The 26,422-nt window shown below is 46.1% G+C and overlaps 2 protein-coding genes and 1 long non-coding RNA gene across 5 annotated transcripts in view; 2 read left to right on the forward strand and 1 right to left on the reverse strand.

Moving 5' to 3' along the window:
- The window catches only part of LOC112654455 (melanoma-associated antigen B18-like), a 301,121-nt gene extending 286,859 nt beyond the window's left edge, over positions 1 to 14,262 (forward strand). Inside the window, exons 1-3 of one of the 3 annotated variants that reach the window (XR_007409339.1) lie at positions 4,066 to 5,881; positions 8,917 to 9,041; positions 12,411 to 14,262. The gene's annotated coding sequence lies outside the window, so the exon portion shown is untranslated. Of the gene's footprint in view, positions 5,882 to 8,916; positions 9,042 to 12,410 lie in introns of those variants that run through there. The other 2 variants (XR_007409337.1, XR_007409338.1) reach the window with 2 other exon arrangements.
- Positions 5,064 to 19,301, reverse strand: LOC112654480 (uncharacterized). Its single transcript, XR_003133060.3, has 6 exons — positions 18,443 to 19,301; positions 18,009 to 18,090; positions 16,224 to 16,283; positions 8,946 to 9,061; positions 6,415 to 6,507; positions 5,064 to 6,094 (listed from the first exon to the last, which is right to left on the reverse strand). It is a non-coding gene; the product is annotated as an uncharacterized LOC112654480 (long non-coding RNA).
- Positions 19,302 to 19,780: 479 nt separating this feature from the next.
- Positions 19,781 to 21,581, forward strand: LOC112655291 (melanoma-associated antigen B4-like; the record flags this gene model as incomplete). Its single annotated transcript, XM_025440331.3, is given in 2 exon segments — positions 19,781 to 20,449; positions 20,451 to 21,581. Coding segments are annotated over 2 exon segments (1,188 nt in total), but the record flags the coding sequence as incomplete, so codon positions are not given.
- Between the last annotated feature and the right edge of the window lie 4,841 nt (positions 21,582 to 26,422).

Consider the following 26,422-nt stretch of genomic DNA (forward strand, 5'->3'; position numbering starts at 1 on the left):
CTGTTACCCTAATACTCCTCCCCATAAAAGTCAGGGATTTCTTGTCTCTTGCTGCTTTAAGGATCTTCTCTTTATCTTTGGAATTTGCAAGCTTCACTATTAAATGTCGAGGTGTTGAACGGTTTTTATTGATTTTAGGGGGGGATCTATTTCCTGGATCTGAATGCCTGTTTCCCTTCCCAGATTAGGAAAGTTTTCAGCTAGGATTTGTTCAAATACATATTCTGGCCCTCTGGCCCTTTCGGCGCCCTCGGGAACCCCAATTAAACGTAGGTTTTTCTTTATCAGGCTGTCGTTTATTTCCCTTAGTCTGTCTTCATGGTCTTTTAATTGTCTCTTTTTTCCTCAGTTTCCCTCTTTGCCATCAACTTGTCTTCTATGTCACTCACTCGTTCTTCCACCTCGTTAACCCTCATTGTTAGGACTTCTAGTTTGGATTGCATCTCATTCAATTGATTTTTAATTTCTGCTTGATTGGATCTAAATTCTGCAGTCATGAAGTCTCTTGAGTCCTTTATACTTTTTTCTAGAGCCACCAGTAGCTGTATAATAGTGCTCTGAATTGGCTTTCTGACATTGAATTGTAATCCAGATTTTGTAACTGTGGGAGAGAGGACTGTTTCTGATTCTTTCTTTTGAGGTGAGGTTTTCCTTCTAGTCATTTTGCTCAGTGCAGAGTGGCCAAAAACAAGTTGTATTGGGAAAAGGAGAAAAAGAGAGAGAGAGAAGGAAAGAAAAGAGAAAAAGAAAAAAGAAAAAGGAAGAAAAAAGGAAAAAAGAGAAGAAAAAGAGAAAGAAAAAGAAAGGTGAAAAAAAAAAGGGTGGGGGAAGCAATCAGAAATCAAAAAGAAGAAAAAAAAAAAAAGAAAAAACAAACCACGGGGGAGTATCTTCTGATTCTGTGTACTTTAAGTCCCTTGACTCCCCTGGAACTTGTCCGTCTAGCTGGTCTTCTGGGGGAGGGGCCTGTTGTGCTGATTTTCAGGTGTTAGCACTTGGGGGAGCTGCTCTGCCCCCTGCCTGGTGCAGGGCTCAGTGGGGGTTGTTTACCCCGTGAGGCTGCAGGAGGAACAACCCCAGTGGCGGGGCCAGCTCTGGAAACCTGGATTCAGCCCCCGCAGGAACTCCGGAGCTCTCCGTCTGCAGGGCCTGGAGGCTCCGGGGCGGGGCCGCTGATCTGCTCAGCTCGGGGCAGGGGCGTCCTTGCTGTCCTGGGCCCTCCCGGCCTCTGCCTGTCCCGGGGGAGGCCGGATCCTGGATCCTGGGCTGTGTCTCGGCGCCCTGTGCTCCCGGGCCTGTGCTGTTGGATTGGCGCTCCCGCCCCGCAGCCCCCTCCGCGGAGCCGCCGCCCGAGCCGCCCCCCCCCCCCCCGCCCCTTAGGGAGCTCGGCGCACTCTCCCGGGGCGCAGGTGTCTGTTAGTGTCCCCGGGAGCCCGAGGGCATCCCCGCCCTCCTGGGTCCTGCTCCAACTCCCCGCGAGCCCCTTTCCGCCCGGGAAGGTCGGTGCAGCTCCTGCTCCTCCGGGACGGGGCTCTCCTGTCCTGGGGACACTCGCCCCGGCCTCAGCCCGGCTCCTCGCGGGGCCCCTCCCCCTTGGAGGCCTTTTGTTTCTTTATTTCTTTTTCCCCGTCTTCCTACCTTGATAGAAGCGCGAACTCTTCTCACTGTAGCGTTCCAGCTGATCTCTCTTTAAATCTCAGGCCGAATTCGTAGATTTTCAGGATGACTTGAAGGTTATCTAGGTAATTTGGTGGGGACAGGTGATTTGGGGACCCTACTCTTCTGCCATCTTGCCCCCCCTCTGAGTGTACTCTTTAATCCCCATCCCCTATTTCCTTTGCAAGCAATGATCTATTCTTTGTCAGTATAATTTTTCTTTTCTGAAACCGTTAATACAAATGGAACTAAAAATTACATAATTTTATGAAATGGGCCTTTTCAGTTAGCACAATGCACTTGGGATCCACCTAAATTGTGAGGGTAAGTAGTATATCCCTTTTCATTGCTGAATACTATTCCCAGTACAACAGTTTATCCATCTAGCCATTGAAGGAGGTTGGGATTAGCATCTCTGGTTTGGGGCTATTACCAATACGGTCGTTATGTACATTTGTGTATGGTGTTTTGTGTGAACATATATTTTCATTTCTCTAGGGTAAATTTTCACAAGGCTCTCTAGGGTAAATATTCTGTTATACAGTAGGTATACATTTAACTTTGAAAGAAACTAGTAAATTGATTTCCAGAGATCCTGGACCATTTTACATCCTCACCATCAGTGAGGTGAGTTCACCATCAGTGAACATCAGGTCTAGCTGTTCTATACGCTCATCAGCACTTGATATTTTCAGTAATTTCTATTTTACCTATTCTAGTAGGTACGTAGTAGTATATTGTGGCTTAAAGTTATGTTATACTAATGGATAATGATGTGACTATTTTGTCATCTCCATATTTACTATCTGTATATCCTCTGTGAACTGTGTGTTCAAGCCTTATGCTCATTTTTTAAAAAAGATTTTATTTATTTACTCATGAGAGACAGAGACAGAGAGGCAGAGACACAGGCAGATGGAGAAGCAGGCTCCATGCAGGGAGCCTGATGCGGGACTTGATCCTGGGTCTCCAGGATCATGTCCTGGGCTGAAGATGGCGCTAATCCTCTGAGCCACCAGGGCTACCCCCCCTCATTTTCTAATTAGATTGTTTCTTGTTGTTAAATAATTTTGGGGGGGCGCCTGGGTGGCTCAGTCAGTTAAGTGTCTGCCTTCGGCTCAGGTCATGATCCCACGGTCCTGAGATCAAGCTCTCTGCTCCTCGGGGATCCTGCTTCTCCCTTTGCCTTTTGTTTTCCCTATCCCCCAATCAAATAAATAAATTAAATCTAAAAAAAACCCAGAACTTTTTTGGGGGAGGGGGGTGATATGTGATATGCATGTGATAAAAGTATCTTTAGCTATATGCCAAAGAAAACAAAGCATGAGTCTTTGATCAGATAGGTGATTTGTAAGCATTTTCCCCCAGTATATGGTGGAAATGAGTTGTGTATCTTACAGTTGGTGTGGTCCTGCAGCCTGCAATAAATGCATGTGATAATATCAATGGAGGAAAAATTTTAAAGTTCTGCCCCTGTATCTTCCCAGTGTGTATTATGGCAAACAATTTCTACTACTTCACTGAGTGAATCTGAGAAAGCACCAGAGACCACTGGTGGCGGTATCTGTGGGGTTGTTTAAGGACAGCACATCTGAAACTTCCTTAAAGGTAAGTACAGGCCTTTATTATTATATTAATATAGTGTATAGGTTAGAATTAGCAAATATCACAGGAAATCACACTTGGTAAGGCTAGTATTTTTCTAAGCAAACTTGTGATTGTGTATATATACATGTGCACGCATACTCACACACACAGCATTGGTAGATATCTGGGTGCATGATCACGTTGAGACTTTCTAATCAAGAAGGTAACTTTGTTGGTGTACTTCCTTTTGCTCAAATATAAAATGAACACCCATTACGAAGGCAGACATGCTGAAAAGAATACAAGGAGCCCTTCCTTGTGATCTTCTGGAATGCCTCTGAGCACTTGAAGCTAGTCTTTTCCCTTAACTTCAAAGAAGTGTGCCCTTCCAAGCACTTCTATTACCCTGTCAGCAAAAACGGATGTCACTAACAATGGGAGCTTGAATAGGGCAGCAGATGCCCGAGATTAGTCTCCAGATGGCTCTCCTGCATGTGACCTTCATGAATATAACGGGGATACGGGCTGGGAGGAAGCCCTTCATCTCCGGGAGCCCAGGAAGCACGCGACCAGAGATCTGGTACAGGAAAAGTACCCCATGTCCCACCAGGTGCCAGAGATCCTCCATGCTCTGGAGCCCACAGGGAGACCAGAAAGAGTAAAGTCCTGGGGGCTTAAGAAAGGTCACTTAGAATGTCCATAGTCCTTCCCATACCAATATGACGAGGGTTCAAAAGTAAGGAAGAGAGAGCAAAAAGGAATTGTAGCAAGGGTTGGCTGGTTTGTTTAGTTTTTTCTTTTCTTTTTTTTTTTTTCAGTTTGTGGTGGAAGAGCAGTCTCAGCACACACTCTTCACTGTCCCTTCCCTTCTTCACAAGTACACTCCCCTCCCCTCCCCTCCCCTCCCCCCCACTACTGTGCCCTGTGCCTTCTGTTCCCATCCCTCCCTCCCTCCCTCCCTCCCTCCCTTCCTTCCTTCCGCAGGAGCGTGTGCACACAGCACTATCCCCTCCATACTTTCCTTTCCCCACTGTTCTACACACACACACACACACACACACACACACACACACGGCACAATCCCACTTCTGCCCTTCTCCGCACCACACCATCCCTGCTCTGCACTCTTCTTCTTCCTCTTCTGTCTCCGCTTGTGCTACTCTCTCCCTTTTCTTCCCTTCCCTTCCTTTTTCCATACACACCACACTAAACCTTCCATTCTCTTCCTGCTTTAGCCTTCCCTCTTGTACACCTACTATGCTCTCCCTTCTCTTCCCTTCCCGCCTTTTAGCCACACATACACACACACACACACACACACACACACTACACACTCCCTTTTTTCTTCCCTTCCCTTCTCCTCTTACACACATGATGCTTTTCCTTTTGTTTTCCTCCCCTCTCTTCACATTCACGCCATGGTCCCATTTCCCACCTTTCCCTTCTCCACACACCCACACTACACTCTCCCTTCGACACCTACCCCCCCACACACTAACACACGAGTGCACTGTCCTTTCCCATTTCCCCTCCCTTCCCTCCTCAGCCACGCTACCCTGTTCTATCCCTTCCTCCCTTCCCCTTTTTTTACTCTTCCATCCTTCTCACACACTGTCCAGCCTTACCCTTCCTTTAGACAGTCACACACAGCACCATCCCTTGCCTCTCTTCTCATCTCCACACACATTATCCCCTCTACCTTCCTCTTTTCCTACACACACACTGACACTGTACCCTCACTCATCTTCCCTGATCATTTCTCCACAGCCATCTATACATACACACATGATCACTTCCTTTTCTTTTCCCTTCTGTTCTCTAAATACACACAATGCTACATTGTCTTTTCCCAGTTTCCCATCTCCCTGTTCCCACATACACAGGACACTACACCAGTCCTTCTCCGCTACACTGTTTCTGCCCTCTTGTGTGTTACCTCCTTTTCTCCTACATGCACACACGCTCTACTCTTGTTTTCCTTCCCTTTTCCACATAGCACACACACACAACACTACTAGACTTTCCAGTTTTTTCCTTCCATTCTTTACTCACCTGAACTACAGTATCCCTTCCTCTCCACCTCTGCAAACCGTTTATTCCATTCTCTCCCCTTTCCTTCTATATACACATGCACATACACCACTACACTATCCCTTCCCATTGTGCCCTTTGTTCCCTTTTCTAAAACACATACACTACCCTATCCATTCTCTTCCCTACATACAACTTCTATCCTATCTCCTTCCTTCTCTAAACATACCCACTACCCTATCCCTACTCATCCCTTCTCCACAATCTTCTCACTTCTCTTCCCTTTTCCTTAGCCACAAACACATAAAATTCTTTTCCCTTCCTTCTCTGCACATTCTACACTATCCTTTCTCCAAACATACACACTACTGTATTTATACACTTTCCCCCCTTTTCTATGCATACAGACGGGCACACAAACGACACTACTCTATCCTTCCCTTCTGTCTCTGCATCTACACTCCACTGTCCGTGTTGTGCCCAAGATTACGTATCTGAGAAACCACCAAGGAGCCAACACCGATGCAAGCACATGAGGGTTTATTTACAAGCTCGAGCTTGGGTCCAAGTATACTCGACACAGGGGAGCAGGGACTTGGACTCCGAGGTGGGTTCCAGCTTAGTTTTATGGGCTGGTCTAGGGGACCTCCAGAAGGGGTGGAGGAATTTCTCAAGTTCTGTTTACATTCTGACTTGGGGCTCTCAAGGGCATTGAGCTCTGTTCTCATTCTGATATGGGACTTTCTACCATGGGAGTTGAGCTCTGTTCTCATTCTAATATGGGGCTTTCTAGGGCGTTAAGCTGTAAGCTGTTTTTTTCCTGTAATTGAAATAATGTAAATTTCAGCTCTTATTCACAGGGGCCTAAGATGGCTGTACTTGTGCTAACACTGAACTTAAGGTGGAATGGCCTTAATTTTCTCGGTCTCCACATCCCTTCTCTACCCTTCTCCATCCCACAAACTTTCTTTACCTCCCTCCCCAATCACACTATCTCTTCCCTTCCCTTCTCTATGCACATGTTGCACTATCCCTTCCCTTCTCCATACCCAGATACTACATTATACTACAGTTTCATATTGTCCCTTTCCTCCACCACACACACACATTATCCCTTCCCACACATTGACAATAGACTACCGTCTCTTCATCTCTCTTGCCATTCTCTTTATGGTCTTCTGTTGTGCAGATGCTGTTCAGTCAGCTCTTAGTTCTGCTTCAGGAGGAACTATTCTGTAGATAGATGTAGAAGTTCATGGTCTTCCTATGTCACCTTCTTGGACCCAAACTCTCTTATTGCTGTGTGTCAGGTTTAAGGGTAGGAGATACGTAATTTCAAAAGAAATTTGGGAACACTTCTCTCTCTCTCTCTCTTTTTTTAAAAAGATTTTATTTATTTGCGAGAGAAAGAGAGGCAGAGACACAGGCAGAGGGAGAAGCAGGCTCCATGCAGGAAACCTGATATGGGACTCGATCCCGGGTCCCCAGGATCACGCCCTGGGCTGAAGGCGGCACTGAACCGCTGAGCCACCCAGGCTGCATGGGAACTCTTCCCTCTTATTCAATGATATGGAACAGGGTATCATTTCATTGAGTAGATGTTTCTTTGGAAACATCTTGGGTTTAAAGATAGCTGACTATCTTTTCAGTCCATCACTCTAAAATTAAAAGATGCAGGGATCCCTGGGTGGCGCAGCGGTTTAGTGCCTGCCTTTGGCCCAGGGCACGATCCTGGAGACCCGGGATCGAATCCCACGTCGGGCTCCTGGTGCATGGAGCCTGCTTCTCCCTCTGCCTATGTCTCTGCCTCTCTCTCTCTCTCTCTCTCTGTGTGACTATCATAAATAAATAAAAATTTAAATAAAAAAATAAAAGATGCATATATGAATTTGCTTAACTTATCCAAGAATGCAGGAGAAATTAAAACTTGAATTAGATAACATGTTCATTGGCTCATTTATTCTCTAAACATTAGCTGAACATGTGCTCTTTGGAAGACATGTAGATATTCTTGAGGTTGCTATGGATTTTGTGTCTAGGAGGAGTTGGAAGCTATGAGATATCAGGGTAGTAGACAGATGGAAAAGCTGCAAGTCCAGGTGAGAGGAGGTAGGTGTTCATTTGGACATTTGAGAAAAAAGTTTTTCAGTGGAAAGGAAGTTTTAAGCTTAATTATGTGGTAGGTGAGGTAAGGCTATGGGAGACCCTCGGATGGTGTGTCTCAGTGTTGAGAGATTAAAGCATAGAATGTAGAATGGCTCTTCACAGTTCCTCTTGAATCCTGAATAAACTGAAGAGAAAGTTTCCACTGGGAGAGGCAAGGTAGGTGTTACCAAGTACTTGCCTCAGTGCATGTAATCACAGTTTGTGAACTAATTGTTTTATGTTATCAACTGCAAATACATGCTATCTTCCATTTAAAAAAAGGAAAGATGAGGGGCACCTGACTGGTTCAGTCCATAGAGACGTGACTCCTGATCTCAGGCCGTGAATTAGAGCCCCACATTGGGTGTAAAGATTTCTTAAAAAATAAAAAGAAGGATGACTCAGAAGATGGATATAAGAACTCTAAGATGGAGGTTATAGCCAGAGGAATTATTCTTAGGCTTTGAAATCTATGTTCCTTAGTAGTATTTTAGAAGTGCTATTGTCCACTGACTCCTGTACTTCCCATTTGCTTGTTTCCAAACAAAAGTGTCTGCAGATGTGATCCTATTCCTATCCTGCCATTATCCATTGGCTGTGTCAGGACGGATGACCTATCTCCTTGCTTCACAGGTCCACAAATAGAGATTTACTCTGCCCAAAACGTATGCTTAATAAACTTCATCCCAAGAGCCTCATCATCTGCACCTAGACTTAGAGATTTAGATGATAAGAGTTGGATTTTGAGTTGATGTAATGGAATAAGATGTTTTGGAATCTTGGGAGAGGGTGAATGGAGTTTACATACAGTAGAGACATGCGACTTTGGGGCCCAGAGGGTGGACTGTGGCAAACAGAATCTCATGGGGTTCCTATGGTCCACATCTCCTGGTGATCATGCTTTTGTGTACTCATATCCTTAAGGTTAGGTAGAGCCTGTGACTTGCTTCTAACCAACATATTATAACAAAGATGATGAGATCACCCATATGATTGTATTACTTTATATGTGTTGGGGAAATAATGAGAAAACTATCATGCTGACTCAAAAATTCGTCTCCACAAAACATGTAAAATAAAAAATCAGATTTAGTAAGGAAAGACCTTTCTTTATAAAGGATTATTGCAAAGGTAGAAAAGGAACTATTGCAGTAGGGAGAATCTACACCCATAAGATCTGTAAGGATGCCAAGTATTAGTTAGGCCAAAAGCTTTTCCTTTTGGAGAGCGGATACACAAAGCTGTATGTGGGGAAGCAGGATAAAGGATAGTGTGATTGGATAGAGGATCAGAGACTATTTTACCCCGAGGCCAGCGTATCCGCAAGACGGATAGTATGCTGGCTCAGCTGAGGGTGGCCCTGGAGGAGGAAGAGAAGCTTCATCAAAGCTGGGCTAATAAGCATTTGTTTCAACTTAGTGGTGACAAGCAGTTGAGCTAACCATTCATGAGGCCAAGAACAGGATTTTTGAGGATCTGTGTCTGGCCTTGTCACAGGTTAGACGTGTGGCTGCTCCTTTGCTTACCTAAGTCATACGGAGACCAGATCTTTGAAGCAAGCTGTTTGCTGGAACTCAAAGGACTTCTTAAACTTCACTGTTGTCCTGGATCGCAGGGCTCAGGTAGTATTCAACATTATCATCTAGGAAAGAACAAAATTTTATTATGGAATAGGCATTAAACTGGACTATGATGTACAGCCCAGGCAAGCAACAAAAGAAAAAGCTAAGTCAAAAATAAATCTTACTCTTCTATGTCACCAAAAAGATACAACCCATTCTATACGTCTTCTCAAGAGCAAAGAGAACTAGTCCACAAGGAAGAGGACTTGATGTCTCCATGTGTCACACCTATTACTTCCTAAATGTACCTGGTCATTGGGGTGGTCCTCTGTGATAGCCTTTATCCAAAGGAAAACATTCCTGGGATGTGAAATTGGTAAGAAGCTTCTTTAGCTTTTCAAAGAGAAAGGTTTTTTATTTACATTTTTTTCTAAAGTAATGCTATTTAAAAAGGGGTGGGGAAGTCTCACCACCCTCCTTTTTTTGGCACAAGAATAAAACTTTTTAAATTTATTTATCCTTATAATACCTTCCCCTTTGTTACTACAGAATAGTAACAGTACAGTTTTACAAATTCTCTCCATTGCCGTTTCTACCCTTCTCTGGGCAAAGTGCAACCATCTAAATAGCCAAAAAATCCATAGTAAATTATAAAGCAGGCAGTTACAGAAATAGAGCAGGATAAATTCAGTACATTATTTGCCTTGGGGGAAAAATCTTTAAATATATCATACTAATAGTGAATGGTTAAAGCAGATGCTCGATTATCAACATGCAAAACTTCTCTATCATATATTAATTTTACCAATTGTGATGCTTTATTGCTTAAGCTTTCGATAATTAACTATCTGATTACCATTCTGTAATTCCTTATAAAATATTACCCAGTCCAAGCCTAAGGGGGAGCTTAACTCTAGAGCCTGCTAATCTAAATTTTTTTACTAAGAGTTGTATTTCTCCTGAGTTTCCCTTAGTTATATAAGTAACATCTACATGATTGCTTAGGCCCTTGAGTAACTGCTCCATCTCCCCAAATAATTCTTCCCACATGCTAAATGCAGACACCAATGGCCATTATCTAGTATCAAAATCTTATTAAGAGACACCTGTCAAAGGGTACAGTTTGAACTTTCAGTGTTTACTGACTGCACATGACTCTGCTTTTAAGCCTTGAGGACAAGCTTCCAGGAATAATAGCCTTTGTTTATCTCTATATATTGGGGCTGGAGTGAACTTGCATCCCAAAGCAAATGGGGTGACACTTGGTCTGTCCTCCTAAGTAACAGATTTGTTACAGGCTGGGACCTGCTGCTGACAGGGCCCTGAGGCCTCGCGTCTCAGACCAGGTACACCTGGTTGTGTGGGGCCGTGTGGTCCATGGGGCACCCGGGATGCAGGGAAGAATATTGCCTTGGCTTGTAGCCCAGCTCCCACACTGCTCAGAGCCACTAAACGTCTGGTCAATAAACAGGCTACCCCACATTTAAAAAAAAAAAAGAAAAATGCCGGCGGTCTTAATAGGAAGGGCTGGTTTTTCTCATATTGAAGTAAGAAAAATGTCAATTATATGTTTTTTTGATTAACCTTCCCATATTGACATTTATCAGCTTAATACCATTTTTTGTTTCTTTGTCCCAAGTGACTAGTTCAATTACTCTTGATGCTGTTGCCTTTATATGAGGGCTCATCTTTTATTCAAGCTCTCAAGTATCCTGTGATCATGTTTCTTTATCATTCCTGCTTCCCTGTTTACAGGGTATGTGGATGACACGGGAATCTTGTAGGTAGAATCTTGGCTAAAACATAAAGTGGCCCCAGGCTCGAGCCTGACATACACAAACCTGTGTCCTCAAACAGGGCAAGTGATTCATTAGCAGTAAACTGAGTCCTGCCTTAGTCCCTCTGTGTCGAGAAGCCCACTAGCGAGGGGAACATCGCATCTAGAAGATCACTGCCTCCCCTTCCTTCCAGGACTTGATTTAATATAGGGCAAAATAAAGAGAAGCAGGGGAGCAGAGAGCAGGAATAGCTGAGAGAGGGCCTTTAATTCTCTGATTTCCTCTTCCTTTTTTTTTTTCTTTTTCAATTTTTCCTTCTGGCTATTCAACTCCTATTTAACTTTCCTGTGTGAATGATAGGAATCCTATATCTACCAATAACTCATTTGGTTGAAATGAGGCTCTTTTGAGAACTTCTGCAAATATGTTAATTTATACAAATTAAATGAAGTGTCCTCAGGCCACTGCAAGACTAGACTCTTAGAGGTATACCATTCTTAATGTGATAAAGAGATGACAGGTTAAAGACAGAATTGTAGGCAACATTACCAGCTTCCCGTATTTTTCTATAATCAAAGCTAATGGTGATCCTCATGGGATCTTAGAGCCCTTATTCTCATGCTTATTTAATAGTAAAATCTTGAAAGCAAAGAGGTTGGTTTTTCTGATATTCTAAAAGAGCAGAGAGCTAGAAGGGAGACTATAAGTTGAGATCTCTTAACTGACTATTGTGTGTCCACAGAACAGCTGCTTATTCACTAGTTTCAGGAACTTCCAGAAATCTTATCCTCATCGCCAGGTTTCTTGGGGTAGTTAATTGAAAACAAAAGCTCCTGCCCACTCAGAAATGCCTCTCCACAAAACATAGGAAAGAGAGTAAACAGTTTTATTATTTAATAAGCATTGAACCAGAATGTGATATCCATCACCTTGCTAAAGAGATTGCTAAAACAGAAAGATAGCTCACCCTTTTATATAGCCAAACAGATACAACTTATCTGTCCATGATCTTAAGCTAATAGTAACTATTCCTCAAGTCAGAGGACTTACAGCACCCTTTACTACACACAGTTCATCCTAAAATCACCGGTAATTTGGGGCGAGGCAGAGCATCTTTGTTAGCATCTTGCCTTTATCAAAATAGGGAAAAGAAAAACAACTTCTCATTTCTTTATGACAAGAGAGGTTTTTTTTTTTTTTTTTTTTTTTTTTGTTTTTACAACTCGGAGACAGGCACTGAAGTTAAGCTTCAATGGAGACTGGGAGATTGGGGTGCTATTTGATTTAATGTTTCCATTCAAGGTCCTCACTCCCAGTTACTTGAGCAAAAATTCCTAAGCTGTAAACTGGCAAGAAGCATAATCAGCTTGTAGGAGTTACAAAGGTTTCAGTGCAGCAGAGAAAGAATTTACAAGTTTTCTCAAATAAATGCTCTAAAAGGAATCTCATTTCTTGATGTGTACCAGGAAGAATTAAATTTTTTCTTATTGATGTATAACTGACATGTAGTGTTTTATTAGCTTCAAGTGTGTATGATTCAATATTTGTACTTTTTTCTTATTTTAAATTTTCATTTGCCCTTATGTAGGTCAAAGGGGATATGGGACTCCCCTGACTCTGGATATTATATAACACTCCATTTTGTTAACAGAAATGTTCTCGCTGTGCTGGTGGCCCTAAAGAAAAAGGCTGTCGTGCTGTGAAGTGCCTATGGAGAGGGCCAGTGTGGAATGGGTCACACATCATGGAATTGCAGCCTGGCCTCTAACCAATAGCCAGCAACAACAACAACAAAAACACAAAAACTTCTCAGCACCTTTGCCACAATGTGAGCTTAGATTTATCTCTAGTTTAGCTTTCAGCTGACAACACAGCTCACATGACACCTTTAATGCAGCTAGGTGAGACTCTAAAGCAGAGACCACAGTTGAGTTTTACCTGAACATCTTACACATAGAAACTGTGAGATAATAAATTTGTGTTTATCCTGCTAAACTGGTGCTGGTTTGTTACGCAGCAGTAGTAGAAAATGAATACAAGAACAGTCAACCATATTTATCTAGATATTACCTCTTTCTTCATCCCTTGTATATCAAGGTTCTAAGCCTAAAGAATATATCTGAATAAACAGATATTTTACCAAAGAAGATGTACAGATGGCCAACAGACACATGAAAAGATGCTCAACATCATTAAGTTACCTTTCTAAAAATAGAACTACCATAAGGTCCAATAATTCTATTGGGTATTTACCCAAAGAAAACAAAAATACTAATTTAATTCCTTCTAGAATTGAATTTTGTGTCTAGCGTGAGGGAAGTGTTACTGTTGTGTTATTTTTCAGTTTGAATTTCCAGTTGTTTCATTGCCATATCTTAGTAAACAATCTGTTCTTTTTCTACCTCTCTACAATGACAGTTTGAATAATCCAAAGTTCATGTGGAAGTGCGTGTTGTGGGACACTCTATTCAGTTCTGTTAGTCTATTTGTTTGTATTGGCAAATATAGCACACATTTATAATTACTAGGTTTTTTTTTAAGATTTATTTATTTATTCATGAGAGACACAGAGAGAGAGGCAGGGACATAGGCAGAGGGAGAAGCAGGCTCCTCGCAGGAGCCCAATGAGAGACTCGATCCCAGATCCCAGGATCACGACCTCAGCCGAAGGCAGCCACTCAACTGCTAAGCCACCCAGGCATCACTAATTACTACAGTTTTTAAAAAATAATTCTTAATATCTAGTAGAGTAAAAGTCCTCATATTTTTATCAAGTGCTCTTTGACTGTTCTTGGTAATTTGCAAGTAATTTTAAAGTTTAGAATCAGCTTGTCAAATTTCATATACAAAAGCTATATAGTTTCTTTTGGGGGAGACTAGGTATTAATATACACTGTAGGTTAAATTTGGGCAGAATTAACATGTTTACAATATTGAGTACTCCTCTCCATGAACATGATAATCCTCTACTTACTTAGGTATTCACTAATTTCTCTATATAATAGTTGTATATATTTCATTTTTAATATGTATTTTATATATAAATACTTGTATTAGGTGCCAGGTATTTGTTATGGTACTCGATAAGTTCTAGTTTCTTAATTTCATGGTCAAACTGCTTGTTGCTGCAGAAATAAAGTGTATGTTTATATAATGATCTTTTACTCAAGAACTTTTACAAATATTTTTATTGATTTAATAGTTTATCTTTAGTTGTGGTTTTGTAGATATACTTTGCTTGTAACATAATGTTCCTTTATCATAAGTGAGTCATAAATTTTTTTGATTTTTTAAAAATTTATTTATTCATGAGAGACACAGAGAAAGAGAGAGAAGCAGAGACACAGGCAGAGGAAGAAGCAAGCTCCATGCAAGGAACCCGACGTGGGACTTGATCCTGGGTCTTCAGGATCAGGCCCTGGGCTGAAGGAGGCACTAAACCACTGAACCACCCAGGCTGCCCAATGAGTGATAAATTTTATAAAACACTATGATTTTTTTCATGTGAAATCTTCCTTTCTTTCCTAGGAAAATTTAGGCGTATCATATATGTGTCTGTATATACATACACGCTAAAAAATTCCAGAAGTAAATGGACTGATTCTACTTTAAAAATTTTCAAGTACTACACATAAAGGTCTACAGTATTACCTGTGGGAAACAAGTAGCCCAAATGCTACTTGGATATGATAGCACTAAATAGACTTATCAGAGAAATATTTAAAGCATCCAAATGACTCAAGAGTTACATAAACAGAAGCATAATACACCCAGATAATTAGAAGGTAGAAATAATGAAGATAAATGCAGAAATGATGAATGAGATGACAGCAAAGCTAACTAATGAAAGCTAGTTCTTCACAAATATTTCTGTAACACCTTCTGTAGGTCTTACCAGTTACAAAAGAAAGAAGCATAGACAAGTGATATTAAATAAAATTCTACAAAGTATATGTGTAGAAGAGATTTACAGGCTGTAAGTAATACTATAAATACTTTTACCATTCTATCAGGATAACAAATGGTAGATAAGGAAAAAGTTCTACTTAGAGAATTATTTTAGCTAATAGAAACAAAGGAATGATAGAATTAGCATTCGGTAGCCCCTAATGGATTAATGGATGAGGGTGATGATCCCCAGTGATTGCTAACATCACCCCAAAGAGGATCACAGACATTATGTATCTCCTAATGGAAGTCCACAGTGGCCCCTCTAGAGTAGTGTTACCAATAAACAAACAAATAAGTTTAATCTGATTAAGTTTCTTCCTGTTACTGCTGAGTATTGTTGATGCTAAATGCAAGGTATACTGGGCTCAATACTCTGTTCTCTGTACGGTGTTGTACATGTTTGAGAATTCCAATGATAATGTGATTTTTATTATAAATAGCATGCCTTTAAATTTAAAAGTCCAAGAGAAATGGACTATTTTTCAGCAAAATATAAATGATTAAATAGGTTCATATAGAAACAGAAAACTTAATTTAACCATACAAACTAAAATTATGGGTAAAACACAAGGTAGCTTCAAAATGTTCCCGGACTAGCCAAATTTGAAGTCTTACACCAAATGGTGAAGAAGAAATGAATAAAACTTCTACATAAACTCTTCCAAACCATACAAAAAGAAGGGAAATGACTCACCCACTGTAATGCCTTAGCTCTCCTTCATACAAAGACCAAATAAAGATACCCTGAAAAGACAGTACTTGAGCTAGGCTTAATCCTACAGAGACAAATAACATAAATAACTTCATAGCATATGCAATACAGTGGCCAATGAAGACGTAAGTTGTGTCACAGGAATGCAAAGATGGTATTACGTTAGAAAAAATGAATCAGAATTCACTAATGGAAAGAAAAGCATCTGACAATGTGCAAGGGTAAAGAAAAAGCTTTTGATAAGAATTCAGCATAGTTTTATGGCAGTAACTTTTAGTAAACTTCTAAGAATGGAATTTCCATATTGTAAAATCATCAGTAAATATACACAAATGTGAAACATTAGAAGCATTCCCACTAAAGTATGGAAAAACACAGAATTATGGTCCCACAAACTCAGATGTGAATGTATAGCAGGACACAACCATGCACAAGAATAATAAGAGGTATGAATAATACAGATGGTAATAGCATGAATCTCATAACTAAAATATCTAAAATAATAAGCAAACACAATATTCAAATACATAACAAACGTCAAATTGCTAGTATATAGAAAATCACTATAGTAAAATCAGAAGCCTGGTTGAGAACACGTATGGACAGTATACCATTTACAACAGCAACAGTATCTAAAATGACACCTCACAAAACTGCAGATCTTTATGGAAGCAACTAAAAAATTTACTGATAGAGAAAGAAAAGGGCCCAAACGGAGCTGTAAAATATGTTTATTCAGGGCAAGAGAATACTGTAAAGATACAAATTCTCCTTAAATTATTTAAAGATTTAGCACCTTACCTATAGCTTTCAAGATGAAAACTCATCTCAGGCTGCTGTTTCCTGGGCCCAGATTCGTCCCTGGGAAAAACAAAAGAAATACACAAAACAGTATCAGCAACAACAATACTGTGAAACCCATGAAGGGCACTATGTATGTCCTGACTAGGACTTGTGTGGAGGAAAGGTTTGTACTTTAGCCTTGATCTTTCCAGCGTGCCCCGGCATAGTCATTTTCTACTGCTTCACTCGAGGAAACTGAAGCAGCTCCTCAGAGCCTGTGTGCCAGGACTATAGGGTAATATCACGACAGCACCAAAGTTTGGGTTGGCTGGGGTGGTTTGAGTCAATTAGTCCAGATATTGTCCTAATAACTACCTGACATTTCTTTTGTAACTGAAGACTGGGCCTTTAATATTTATGGTCCTTTTAATAAGGCACAAATGAAAACAGACTAGAAAGAACTATTGAGATCTAGACTCTTAGTAAATTTCAGGTAAATAAACAATTTTTTAAAAAAATTGTTTTATTTATTTATTTGAGAGAGATAATAAGAGAGAGATGACTAGGGGCAGGGGAGAGGGAAGAGCAGGCTCCCTGCTCAGGGGGCTAGATCCCAGGACACTGAGACGCCAACACCAGCTGAAGACAGAAGCTTAACTGACTGAGCCATCCAGGTGCCCCATGTAAAAACTATATTAACTATAGTCACTGGGCTGTACAGGTTTCCAGAATTGACTCACAACAAAGACTGTACCCTTTCATCAATATCTCCCCTCTTTTGTCACCTCCCAGCCTCTGCTGACCACCATTGTCCTTTGGTACTATGAGTTAATCTGTCTTTACTCTTTTGATTCCACATATAAGTGAAATCATAGAACATTTGTGTTTCTACATCTGGCCAGTTTCACTTAGCATAATTCATCCTGATTCATCCATGTTGTTGAAAATGGCAGGATTTTTTACAACACACATGAAAATGGTAACTATGGAAAGTAGTATGTTGAATGTCTGTGATAATCATTTCAGTGTATGCATATATGAAAACATCACATTGTGCATGTAAATTTTTATACGTCAAAAATACAAATAAAAGTATTCAAAAAATAATAAGTATCATACTAATTATGCATAGGGCAGAAATTTATCCCAGAAACTTTCAGAAATGACAGTGATGTCAGGCAGGAGAGGCCCTAGGCTAAGCTATCAGGCTAAGAAGAAATCCAGTTTCTACATGGAGTTTTTGAGGACCATAGTGGTGGTGAGAGGAGGTGGTTACAGACGTAGGAACTGTAGGGCTGTGAAGAACTCAGTGCAAGATCTCTATCCCAGAACACTGGAACTTATAAGATTCTCATCTATCTATAGCCATCTCTGGAAGGGCTTAGGCAGGAAATCCCTAAGAAGTGTACCTTTAGGTCATATGGGGAGTCACAGGGAGTATTCGGCATTGATCTGAAGGGCTGACCTCAAGTCAACAGAGGGAGCTTGCCACGCACCCACAAGGAGTCAGTGAAAGACACGGAGCGAATAAAGGAATATAAAGCATCTTCTTATTTTTCATCGTTAAAAAAGGTATCTATGTTCAAAATAAAATAAGAGCAATGCAACCAATGACTGTACCTTAAGGATAAAATAAATCAATAGTATGACCTATAGAAAGGGGGGAGTTGGGAATACTCTGCTGTAACAAACCTACAGTAACAGCGACACTATTGTGTTATTTGAAACAGGACTGGAATAAGGTGTAAACGCCTAATGAAAGCTGCGGAGGGTCACAAGAAGGGGTGCCCCGATAAAGCGAACCTTCACTATGTATCTGGGGTCTCAAAGAATTTAAGTCATCGGTGCAAGGCTTCAGCTCAGCAGGTTGAAGGTATCACAACTCCTGCAGGGGGGGGCCAAGGAAAGACAGGGAGAGACGTCTGAGGCAGTGCCCACCAAAGGGCACGTGCTCCCCCAAAGCTATCACCTGGTGACTATCAGATTGGGTAGCCCCAGGCCTGGCAGGCACGAGGAGGCCCCCAAACACTTCCTACGGGGGGACGCTGGGAGGGACATGAGACCCTCGGTCCGAGGGCAGTGGCGTCAGCGCAGCGGAGGGAGAAGGCCCCCGAGCTGCTCAGAGGCAGCGGAAGCCCGCGCGCGCCAAACTGCAGGCCGCTCTCCTGCGCCCCAGCACACGCCCAGCACGCCGCAGCCCTCCCGCCCACGCGGGCTTCCCGGGGGCCCGGACCCACATGACCGGAAGTGGCCCTCGACGACTTCCTCCTGACCACGCGGTGGGCGGCGAGGCCTAGTCGGACCGCTCCTGCCTAGGGTGAGCCCAGACGGGGGTCCCACGCGCCCGTCCGCGGCCAGGAGCCAGGAGTCCCGGGTTAAGGCCGCGGGCACGCCGCCCCGACAAGCCCCGGCCCCATCTGCCCTGGGAAAGGGGGTCCACACACACCCTGCCCCGCTCGGCCCCTGCTCCCGCGCCTCGGAGGCCCCAACATGGCTGCCCCCATGGCTGCTGCCCCCGCGGGGGCTCAGGGACTGCAGGCTTGGCCCGAGGCTGCTGCTGGACCGTGGCTCCGCGCAGCGCGGGGAGAAGTCCCAGGCCCGCTGGCGAGAAGGAGGGCCTTCGTGAGGGCTGGGGGGGGGGGGGCTCCATACCCACCCCGGGGGCCACGCGGAGGCCCCGCTCCTGGTGGCGGTGGGTGCTCCGGGGACCCGGGGACGTGGGGCCTTCCTTGGTCGGGGGCAGGCAGCAGGTCGGCCGCGGGGGCCGTTCCGGGCCTCGCGGGGAGTCGGGCTGAGGCCGCCCTCCCCGGAACGAGCGCACCTCAGAACACGCGCCCTGCTGTGGGCCCCGGAGCTGCGGGCCCGGGACGGGGGGCACGGGGCGGCAGGCGGGCTCCCGGGGACCGCCCGAGGGGGGACAGCGGGGCGCGGGCCAGGGAGCCTCGGCGCGTCTGCCGCAGCTTTCAGGCTCGCTGGTGTCGGCGTCGGTGTCGGTGTCGGGCACGTGGGGCTGCGTGGTCAGCCTCGCTCGCTCCTAGTCAGTCTCGAGGCCCTGCCGCCGTGGGCCTGAGTGGCCAGCGTCAGGGCGAGGCAGCAGGCCCGGGAGGGCGGACCCCGAGGGAGGGAGGACCCCGAGGGCGGGAGGACCCCGAGGGCGGGCTGCGGGGGGGGGGGAGGAGGGCTGGGGTGGGGGGACCCGGAGCTTGCCAACAACTCACCTGCCGATCTTGCACGTGACCGGAGAGGGCCTCCCCCGCCCCGCACCCGGACGCGGGTCTCCACCGTCGCCCCCAGTGACCCCCAGGCAGGGCGCACCCCGGGCCCCGCCGCCAAGGGGCTCACCCCGCCTCACTGTCCCGCTCTCCAGGTGCCCCCGCTGCCCGCCAGCCCTGCCCAGGGTCGCCATGCCTCGGGGCCAAAAGAGCAAGCTCCGTGCCCGCAAGAAACGCCACGAGGGCCACGGGGAGGAGAGTGTCGGGGTGGCGGCGGCCGCAGCGGCGGTGGCGGAGGTGGAGGCGGAGGCGGCGGAGGCGGCGGAGGTGGAGGTGGAGGCGGAGGTGGAGGCGGAGGCGGCGGAGGCGGCGGCGGCGGCCGAGGAGGCCCCCCGCATCCCCTCGCTGAGCCTGCAGGGGAGTCCCCCGCGCGCCCCCGAGGCGGCGGCGGCGCCCCCCCCGCAGCCCGGGTCTCCCGGCGCCTCCGCCTCCGCCTCGGGGTCGCCGCGGGAGCAGGGCGCCGGGAGCCCCGCCGGGTCCCCCGGCCCCAGCGCCCGCAGGGACCCCCTCAGCCGCAAGGCCAGCATGCTGGTGCAGCTCCTGCTGGAGAAGCACAGCAGCGGGGAGCCCGTCCCGCGGGCCGCGCTGCAGAAGACGGTGGGCAGGAAGTACCGCGAGCACTTCCCCGAGATCTTCCGGTGCGCCGCCGAGCGCCTGGAGCTGGTCTTCGGCCTGGAGCTCAGGGAGGTCGACGCCCGCAGCCAGTCGTACGCGCTGGTCAGCAAGCTGGGCCTGGCCGCCGCCGCCACCAGCACCCGGGAGCTGCCCAAGACCGGCCTCCTCATGACGCTGCTGGGCGTCATCTTCATGAAGGGCAACCGCGCCGCCGAGGAGGACATCTGGGAGTTCCTGCACATGCTGGGCGTCTACGAGGGCAGGTGGCACCTGATCTTCGGGGAGCCCCGGAAGCTCCTCACCCAAGACCTGGTGCGCCAGGGCTACCTGGAGTACCGCCAGGTGCCGGCCAGCGACCCCCCCGCGCCACGAGTTCCTGTGGGGCCCGCGAGCCCGCGCCGAGACCAGCAAGATGCAGGTGCTGCAGGTCCTCGCCAAGATCAACGACACCGTGCCCAGCTGCTTCCCCGAGCTCTACGCCGAGGCTCTGCTAGACCAGGAGGAGCGCGCGGGGCCCAGGGCCTCGGCCAGGGGGGCCTCGGCCACGGCCACGGCCAGGGCGGCCTCGGCCATGGGGGCCTCGGCTGCCGCTGCCTCGGCCATGGGGGCCTCGGCCGCCGCGACCACGGCCACGGTCAGGGGGGCCTCGGCTGCCACTGCCTCGGCCTGGGGGGCCTCGGCCGCCGCGACCACGGCCACGGCCAGGTGGGCCTTGGCCTCGGCCAGGGGGGCCTCGGCCGCCGCGGCCGCGGCCACAGCCACGGCCTGGCCGCCTGCCCTGGAGGCGGCGCTGGGCTTCCTCCGCCTCCAGGGAGGCGCTCGGGGCGGCGGCGGCTCCTCCTCGGGGCTGCAGCGGGGCGGGCGGTCCACCTTGTGAGTGGTGCAGGCCTAGGGATGGAGGGCACACAAAAGCTCTTCCTCATACTTGTTCTAAGCTGGTAACTTCTAGAAACACACATACGGCTATATTTATTTCGGTGTTTTCAATTTTTCTCTTAGCTCATTTAGCTTTAGACTGTACACTTACGGATGGCATAGCTCTCCAGTCCTTGCTCTTTTAACACGTGCAGAGTCCTCGGGGCTGGAAGGAAGAGAAAAGCTCTTCCTCGTACTTGTTCTAAACAGGTAACTTCTAGAAACACATAGACAGTTATATTTATTTTGGTGTTTTCAAATGTTTTTTCTTATAGTAGCTTACTTAGGTTTTAATGTAATATAAGAGTGGCATGGCTGTATATTTATTGCTGTTTAACACAGCAGAGCTACATTTTTGGTATTTGAAAGTCACAAACCATCTATATTGTATTTATGATCGAAAAGCAGATAACATGGCACTGCAATAGGTATTTTCATGAAAATGTGAAAGAACAACATAGTGAAATAGTTGGGAACACAAAATGGAGAAAATATAGTTTAAAAAAATAAAATGTGTCTAATTCATGGTTTGCCTTTTATTCTGTTTAGAAAAAATAAAAGATAATTTATTTGGCTTAAGGATGTTTCTTTTTGTCCCTATGCACTGTATATCATTTGCTATGTACTGGATAAAAAATAAACTCAGATGGGAGGGCGGTGCTTTGAGGGTTCATAAAAAGCATAACTGCTATTCATTCAGACCCAATATTTCTTAATGTGCATACCAAATGCCTTATAGAGAACATAAGTTCAACATTCCTATGGAATAGAGCTTAGAAAACTTCATTTACAGATAAATAATTTGTAAATATCTCTAGTTCACAGGAGTGGTAAGAGACCTAACTGGGACTGGATCCCTGGTCTGGGTCAGTCCAGAGACCCATGCTCTTTGCTCCTCCCATCCTCAGGCAGACCTTGTACCTTTAATTCGTTTTTCTTCTCATTACTCCAAAATGTATCTCCTGGGATAAAACAAAACTCTGACCCAAAGCAGTTTTTTGGAATCCATAGCCACAGTAATAATCTGAGTAAATACATAGTGTGAAGAAAAAAAAATATATTTAGTGACAATGTCATCATCTATATGTGCAATGTCAGGTAACCTGAAAAGATCAGGGCTCTCAAAATCATCCTGCTCTGCCCTTTCCCTATAGGAAGGAAATCTGTCAGAAGTGAAACTACTTAAGATTTTGTCAAGCTGGCGAAGAGAAAGAAAAGATCAGAATGATCCTTCTCTGATAGCTTAACTCCTGGGTACTCCCCTGCCTTGTGCCATAGCTTCCCCATCTCACATTTTCCTAGGGACAGTATCCCAGTCTCTGCAAGGTTTGCAGTCAGGAACCTGCTCAAGCGTTTGCAGGGATGAGGTTTTTCCCAACAGTCTTTAATTAAAGAGACAGAGACAAAATGAGGACCTTGTATGAATGGGGGCTGGACACCAACAACCCAGAATAGAGGGATTACTGAGAGACCATGCCTCAGTTACTCTCAGGCCTCGAGGGCCTCAGGTAGAGCTGCAGCCTGAGCATCCCCTAAACTCATTCTTCAGGGATCTCAGGGATATAAGAGCCTTGGTTTAAGGTCTGTGTCCTCAGGTCAGTATGAGGAAGGGTCCCAGCTTGACAGGTATCAAGGTAAGGACCCTGAATGAGGAACTGCCCATCCCAGGACAGCCTGGCTGAGATGCCCCTCTCATTTCCTCCGGTGGGGAGCGGAAGAAGTGATTCACAGGGAGGTGAGGTCCTTGGGCCTGTGCAGCAGCTCTGATTCTGCCCAAGTTGGAGATCCTAATAGGCCTTAATTATACTTAAGGTGAGGACAATGAGTGATGATGAGTGAACCCTTGTAACCGAGGGGGCCACACAGAGGCCTCAGATTGGGGTAAGCCAGGGAACAGCAGCCTGACTTCCCCCACTGGTGTCTCAGGAAGGTAACAGCCTTGGCATAAGGCTGGCACACTTAGAAGAAGGAGCCCCCATATGCTATCCAGAGTCAAGGTCAAAAATTTGAGCAAGGGGACACCGCCTGGGTGGCTCACGAGTTGAGCATCTGTCTTTGGTCCAGGGCATGATCCTGGAGTCCCGGGATCGAGTCCTGCATCGGGCTCCCTGCATGGAGCCTGCATCTCCCTCTGCCTGTGTCTCTCATGAGTAAATAAATAAGACCAAAATAAAATAAAATAAAATAATAATAAAGATTGAGCAAGGACTGAGGGCCTGCTAACTTCAGAAGAGTGGGGTGTCATAAAATTCTGCCCCTACTATCATCTTTCAGAAGATCCCAACAGCCCTGGGCAAATATGATTCACCCTGACTTCAAATTTGGAGCTTCCAGGCAGGTAATAGCCTTAGTCTGAGGAGCATGGCCTTTTGAGGTGAGTGTAAGGTGATGTCCCAAGTCTGGTCATGAGTTAGGATGAGGACCGTTAATGAGGAGCAAGGGGACCATTCCCCCCAGGGTCGAGGAGAATGCCCAGAGTCCCACCTTTGCTGTCAGCCCTAGGAGCCCTAGGGCAAAGCTCTCCAGCTGAGGCATCCCCTCTTTCCACGGAGAGTGATCTCATAGAGGAGAGGGCCTTTGTCTAATGGAAGCAGCCTCACTCTGTAGAGGGTGGAGACCTAGTTCCTGACTGGGGTCAAGCTGATGAGTCTACGTGAGTATAAAGGGACCCCAACTAGAACAGAAGGGGCCACACAGAACCCCGCCACTGATGTCTTTCCTCTGTAAACCCAGGAATGGTGGCATAATGAATCCCACTCATTTCCTTTTTGGGCCACCTGAGGGAGGCGAGGCACTGGGTCTAAGGGGCGAGCCTCAGGTTAGCAGGGGGAGGAATTCCAGGTCATGCCAGGATTGGAGCACAGGACCCTAAGTACAGAGGGAACCACCCAAATCACGAAAGTAGAGACACACAGAATACCTCTCCTGCCGTCAGCCATATGAACACAGGAAGTTTCGCCACGTAAGGCGACCCTAGGTGGGCATAGGGAGTGAAAGGAGTTCGTGTGACAGTATAGGCCTCCAGGTCATAGGAAGAACCAGTGTGAAGACTCTGAGTGAGAACCAAGGGAAACACCCAGCTGAAAAGAGAGAGGAACAAGCAGCCCCACCATCCTCTCACACCTGGGGAGCTCCAGGCAGGAGAAGTCAAATGTGTCATCCACTGGCTTTCAGCGCTGGGGGATTTAGGTTAGTAGAAGGAGGCATTGCAGATCCTGACAGAGTAAAGACTCTAGGTGTCACCAACCTCAGAGCCCCAGAGAGTTTTTTCCGCTGCTATTAGCTGTCAGAATTTCCAAACAGCTGTTACTGGATGCGACTTACCCCGACATAAGGCCTGGACCCCAACATAAGGTCCAGATTTGCCTACCACAGGCACGTGTGGCCAGACATGGCTATCCTGACTCTAGTAGGTCTCAGAGATTTGTGGCCTTACTATGAGGAGATGTGTTCAGGTGAAGGTAGAGAGGAGCCACCGGCCTTCCCAAGATTCAATTTGAGAACCCTGACTAAAGACTGAGAGGATGACACTCCACCTCCTGAATAAAGGGGATAACAAAGTGTGCAGCTTTGCCCCTGCCTTCAGCACTGTAAGGCTCAGAGAATCCCCTATTCTTCCTATCATGTCTAAGGGAGGGAAGATCCTTAGTCTGAAGGTGAAGCCACTAGAGGACAGAAGGGTGGGCCCTAGCCCCTAGGTGGCACACTGAACAGACTCCCTCCCTATCCTAGAACACAGGGGTCTCCACTGTTAGGAACACTGCCATCAACCCAGGAACCCCCAGGCAGGGCTGTCTGGCTAGGTCCCAAGGCTCTCATCCCCACCCTCCACGGGGCGCTCAGGGTCCAAGGCTGACCAGGACAGCAGGAGCCCTGTGGAGTCCTACAGCAGCTCCCCCAGGGACCCTGCAGGGGTGGCCACAGTCAAAGCCAAGGTGGGAATGCTCCCCTCTGACTCCCCACAAAGGAGCTCACCCTGCCTCACTGTCCCCCCTCTCCAGGTACCCTCACTGCCTGCCAGCCCTGCCCAGGATCGCCATGCCTCAGGGGCAGAAGAGCAAGATTTGCCTCCCTGAGAAATATCCCTAGGGTCTTGAGGGTGCTTGGTCAACTGCAACAGCAGCAGCAGCAGTAGCAGCAAAAGAGTCCCCCATCCTCCTCTTCTCCTGTTTTGGGGGCACTCCCTAGGAGCCGTTTAGAGTCCCTTCCACCACCATGGCTCCTGTAGGGGCTTCATGCCAAAGACTGGGTGAGAGTGCCAAGAGCCAAGTTGAGGAGAGGAAAAGTAAGTCACTGAGAACTCTCTCCCCTGGGAGCAAACACATAATTCTAAGCAGGAAGGCAAGCATATTGGTAGTTTCTGCTGCACATCTATACAATGAAGACCCATTACAAAAACAGTCATGCTGAAAGTTGTTGACAAAAAGCATAAGAATCACTTCCCTGAGATCCTGGAGAAAAGCTCAGAGTGGATGGAACTGGTTTTTGGCCTTGCATTAAAGGAAGTGAACCCCACCATCACTTTGATGCTCGTTTGGATACTGGACCTCCTAACAATTGAACTGTGAGTGGTGATGAGGGTCTGTCCAAGGCCCATCTCCTGATGATACTCCTGAGCATGAACTTCATGAAGGGTGACTGTGCCAGAGAAGAGAAGATCTGAGAAGTTCTGAGGAAGATTTGGGTATACACGAGAAAGCAACTTCAGATATTAAGAGTCCAACCCCCGTGTACTATTGGTGAGAATGCCAACTGGTGCAGCCACTCTGGAAAACAGTGTGGAGGTTCCTCAATAAGTTAAAAATAGAGCTACCCTATGACCCAGCAATTGCACTACTGGGGATTTACCCCCAAAGCTACAGATGTAGCCGGGACACCTGCACCCCAATGTTCATAGCAGCAATGTCCACAATAGCCAAATTGTGGAAGGAGCCACAATGTCCTTTGACAGATGAGTGGATAAAGATGTGGAATACATATATATATATATACACAACAGAATATTACTCAGCCATCAGAAAAGATGAATACCCACCATTTGCTTCAATGTGGATGGAACTGGAGGGTATTATGGTGAGTGAAATATGTCAATCGGAGAAGGACAATCATCATATAGTTCCACTCGTATGTGGAATATAAGAAATAATGAAAGAGATTATAAGGGGAAAGGAGGGGAACTGAGTGGGAAAAATTAGAGAGGGAGACAAACCATGAGAGACTCCTAACTCTGGGAAATAAACAAAGGGTTGCAGAAGGGGAGGTGGGTGGGGGGATGGGGTAACTGGGTGATGGGCACTAAGGAGGGCACTTGATGGGATGAGCACTGGGTGTTATACTATATGTTGGCAAATTGAATTTAAATTGAAAAAATAAAATAAAAGATATTAAGAGTCCAGGAAGCTCATCACCAAAGAT

The sequence above is a fragment of the Canis lupus genome, chromosome X (genome assembly GCF_003254725.2).
Source record: "Canis lupus dingo isolate Sandy chromosome X, ASM325472v2, whole genome shotgun sequence".
Taxonomy (NCBI): domain Eukaryota; kingdom Metazoa; phylum Chordata; class Mammalia; order Carnivora; family Canidae; genus Canis; species Canis lupus.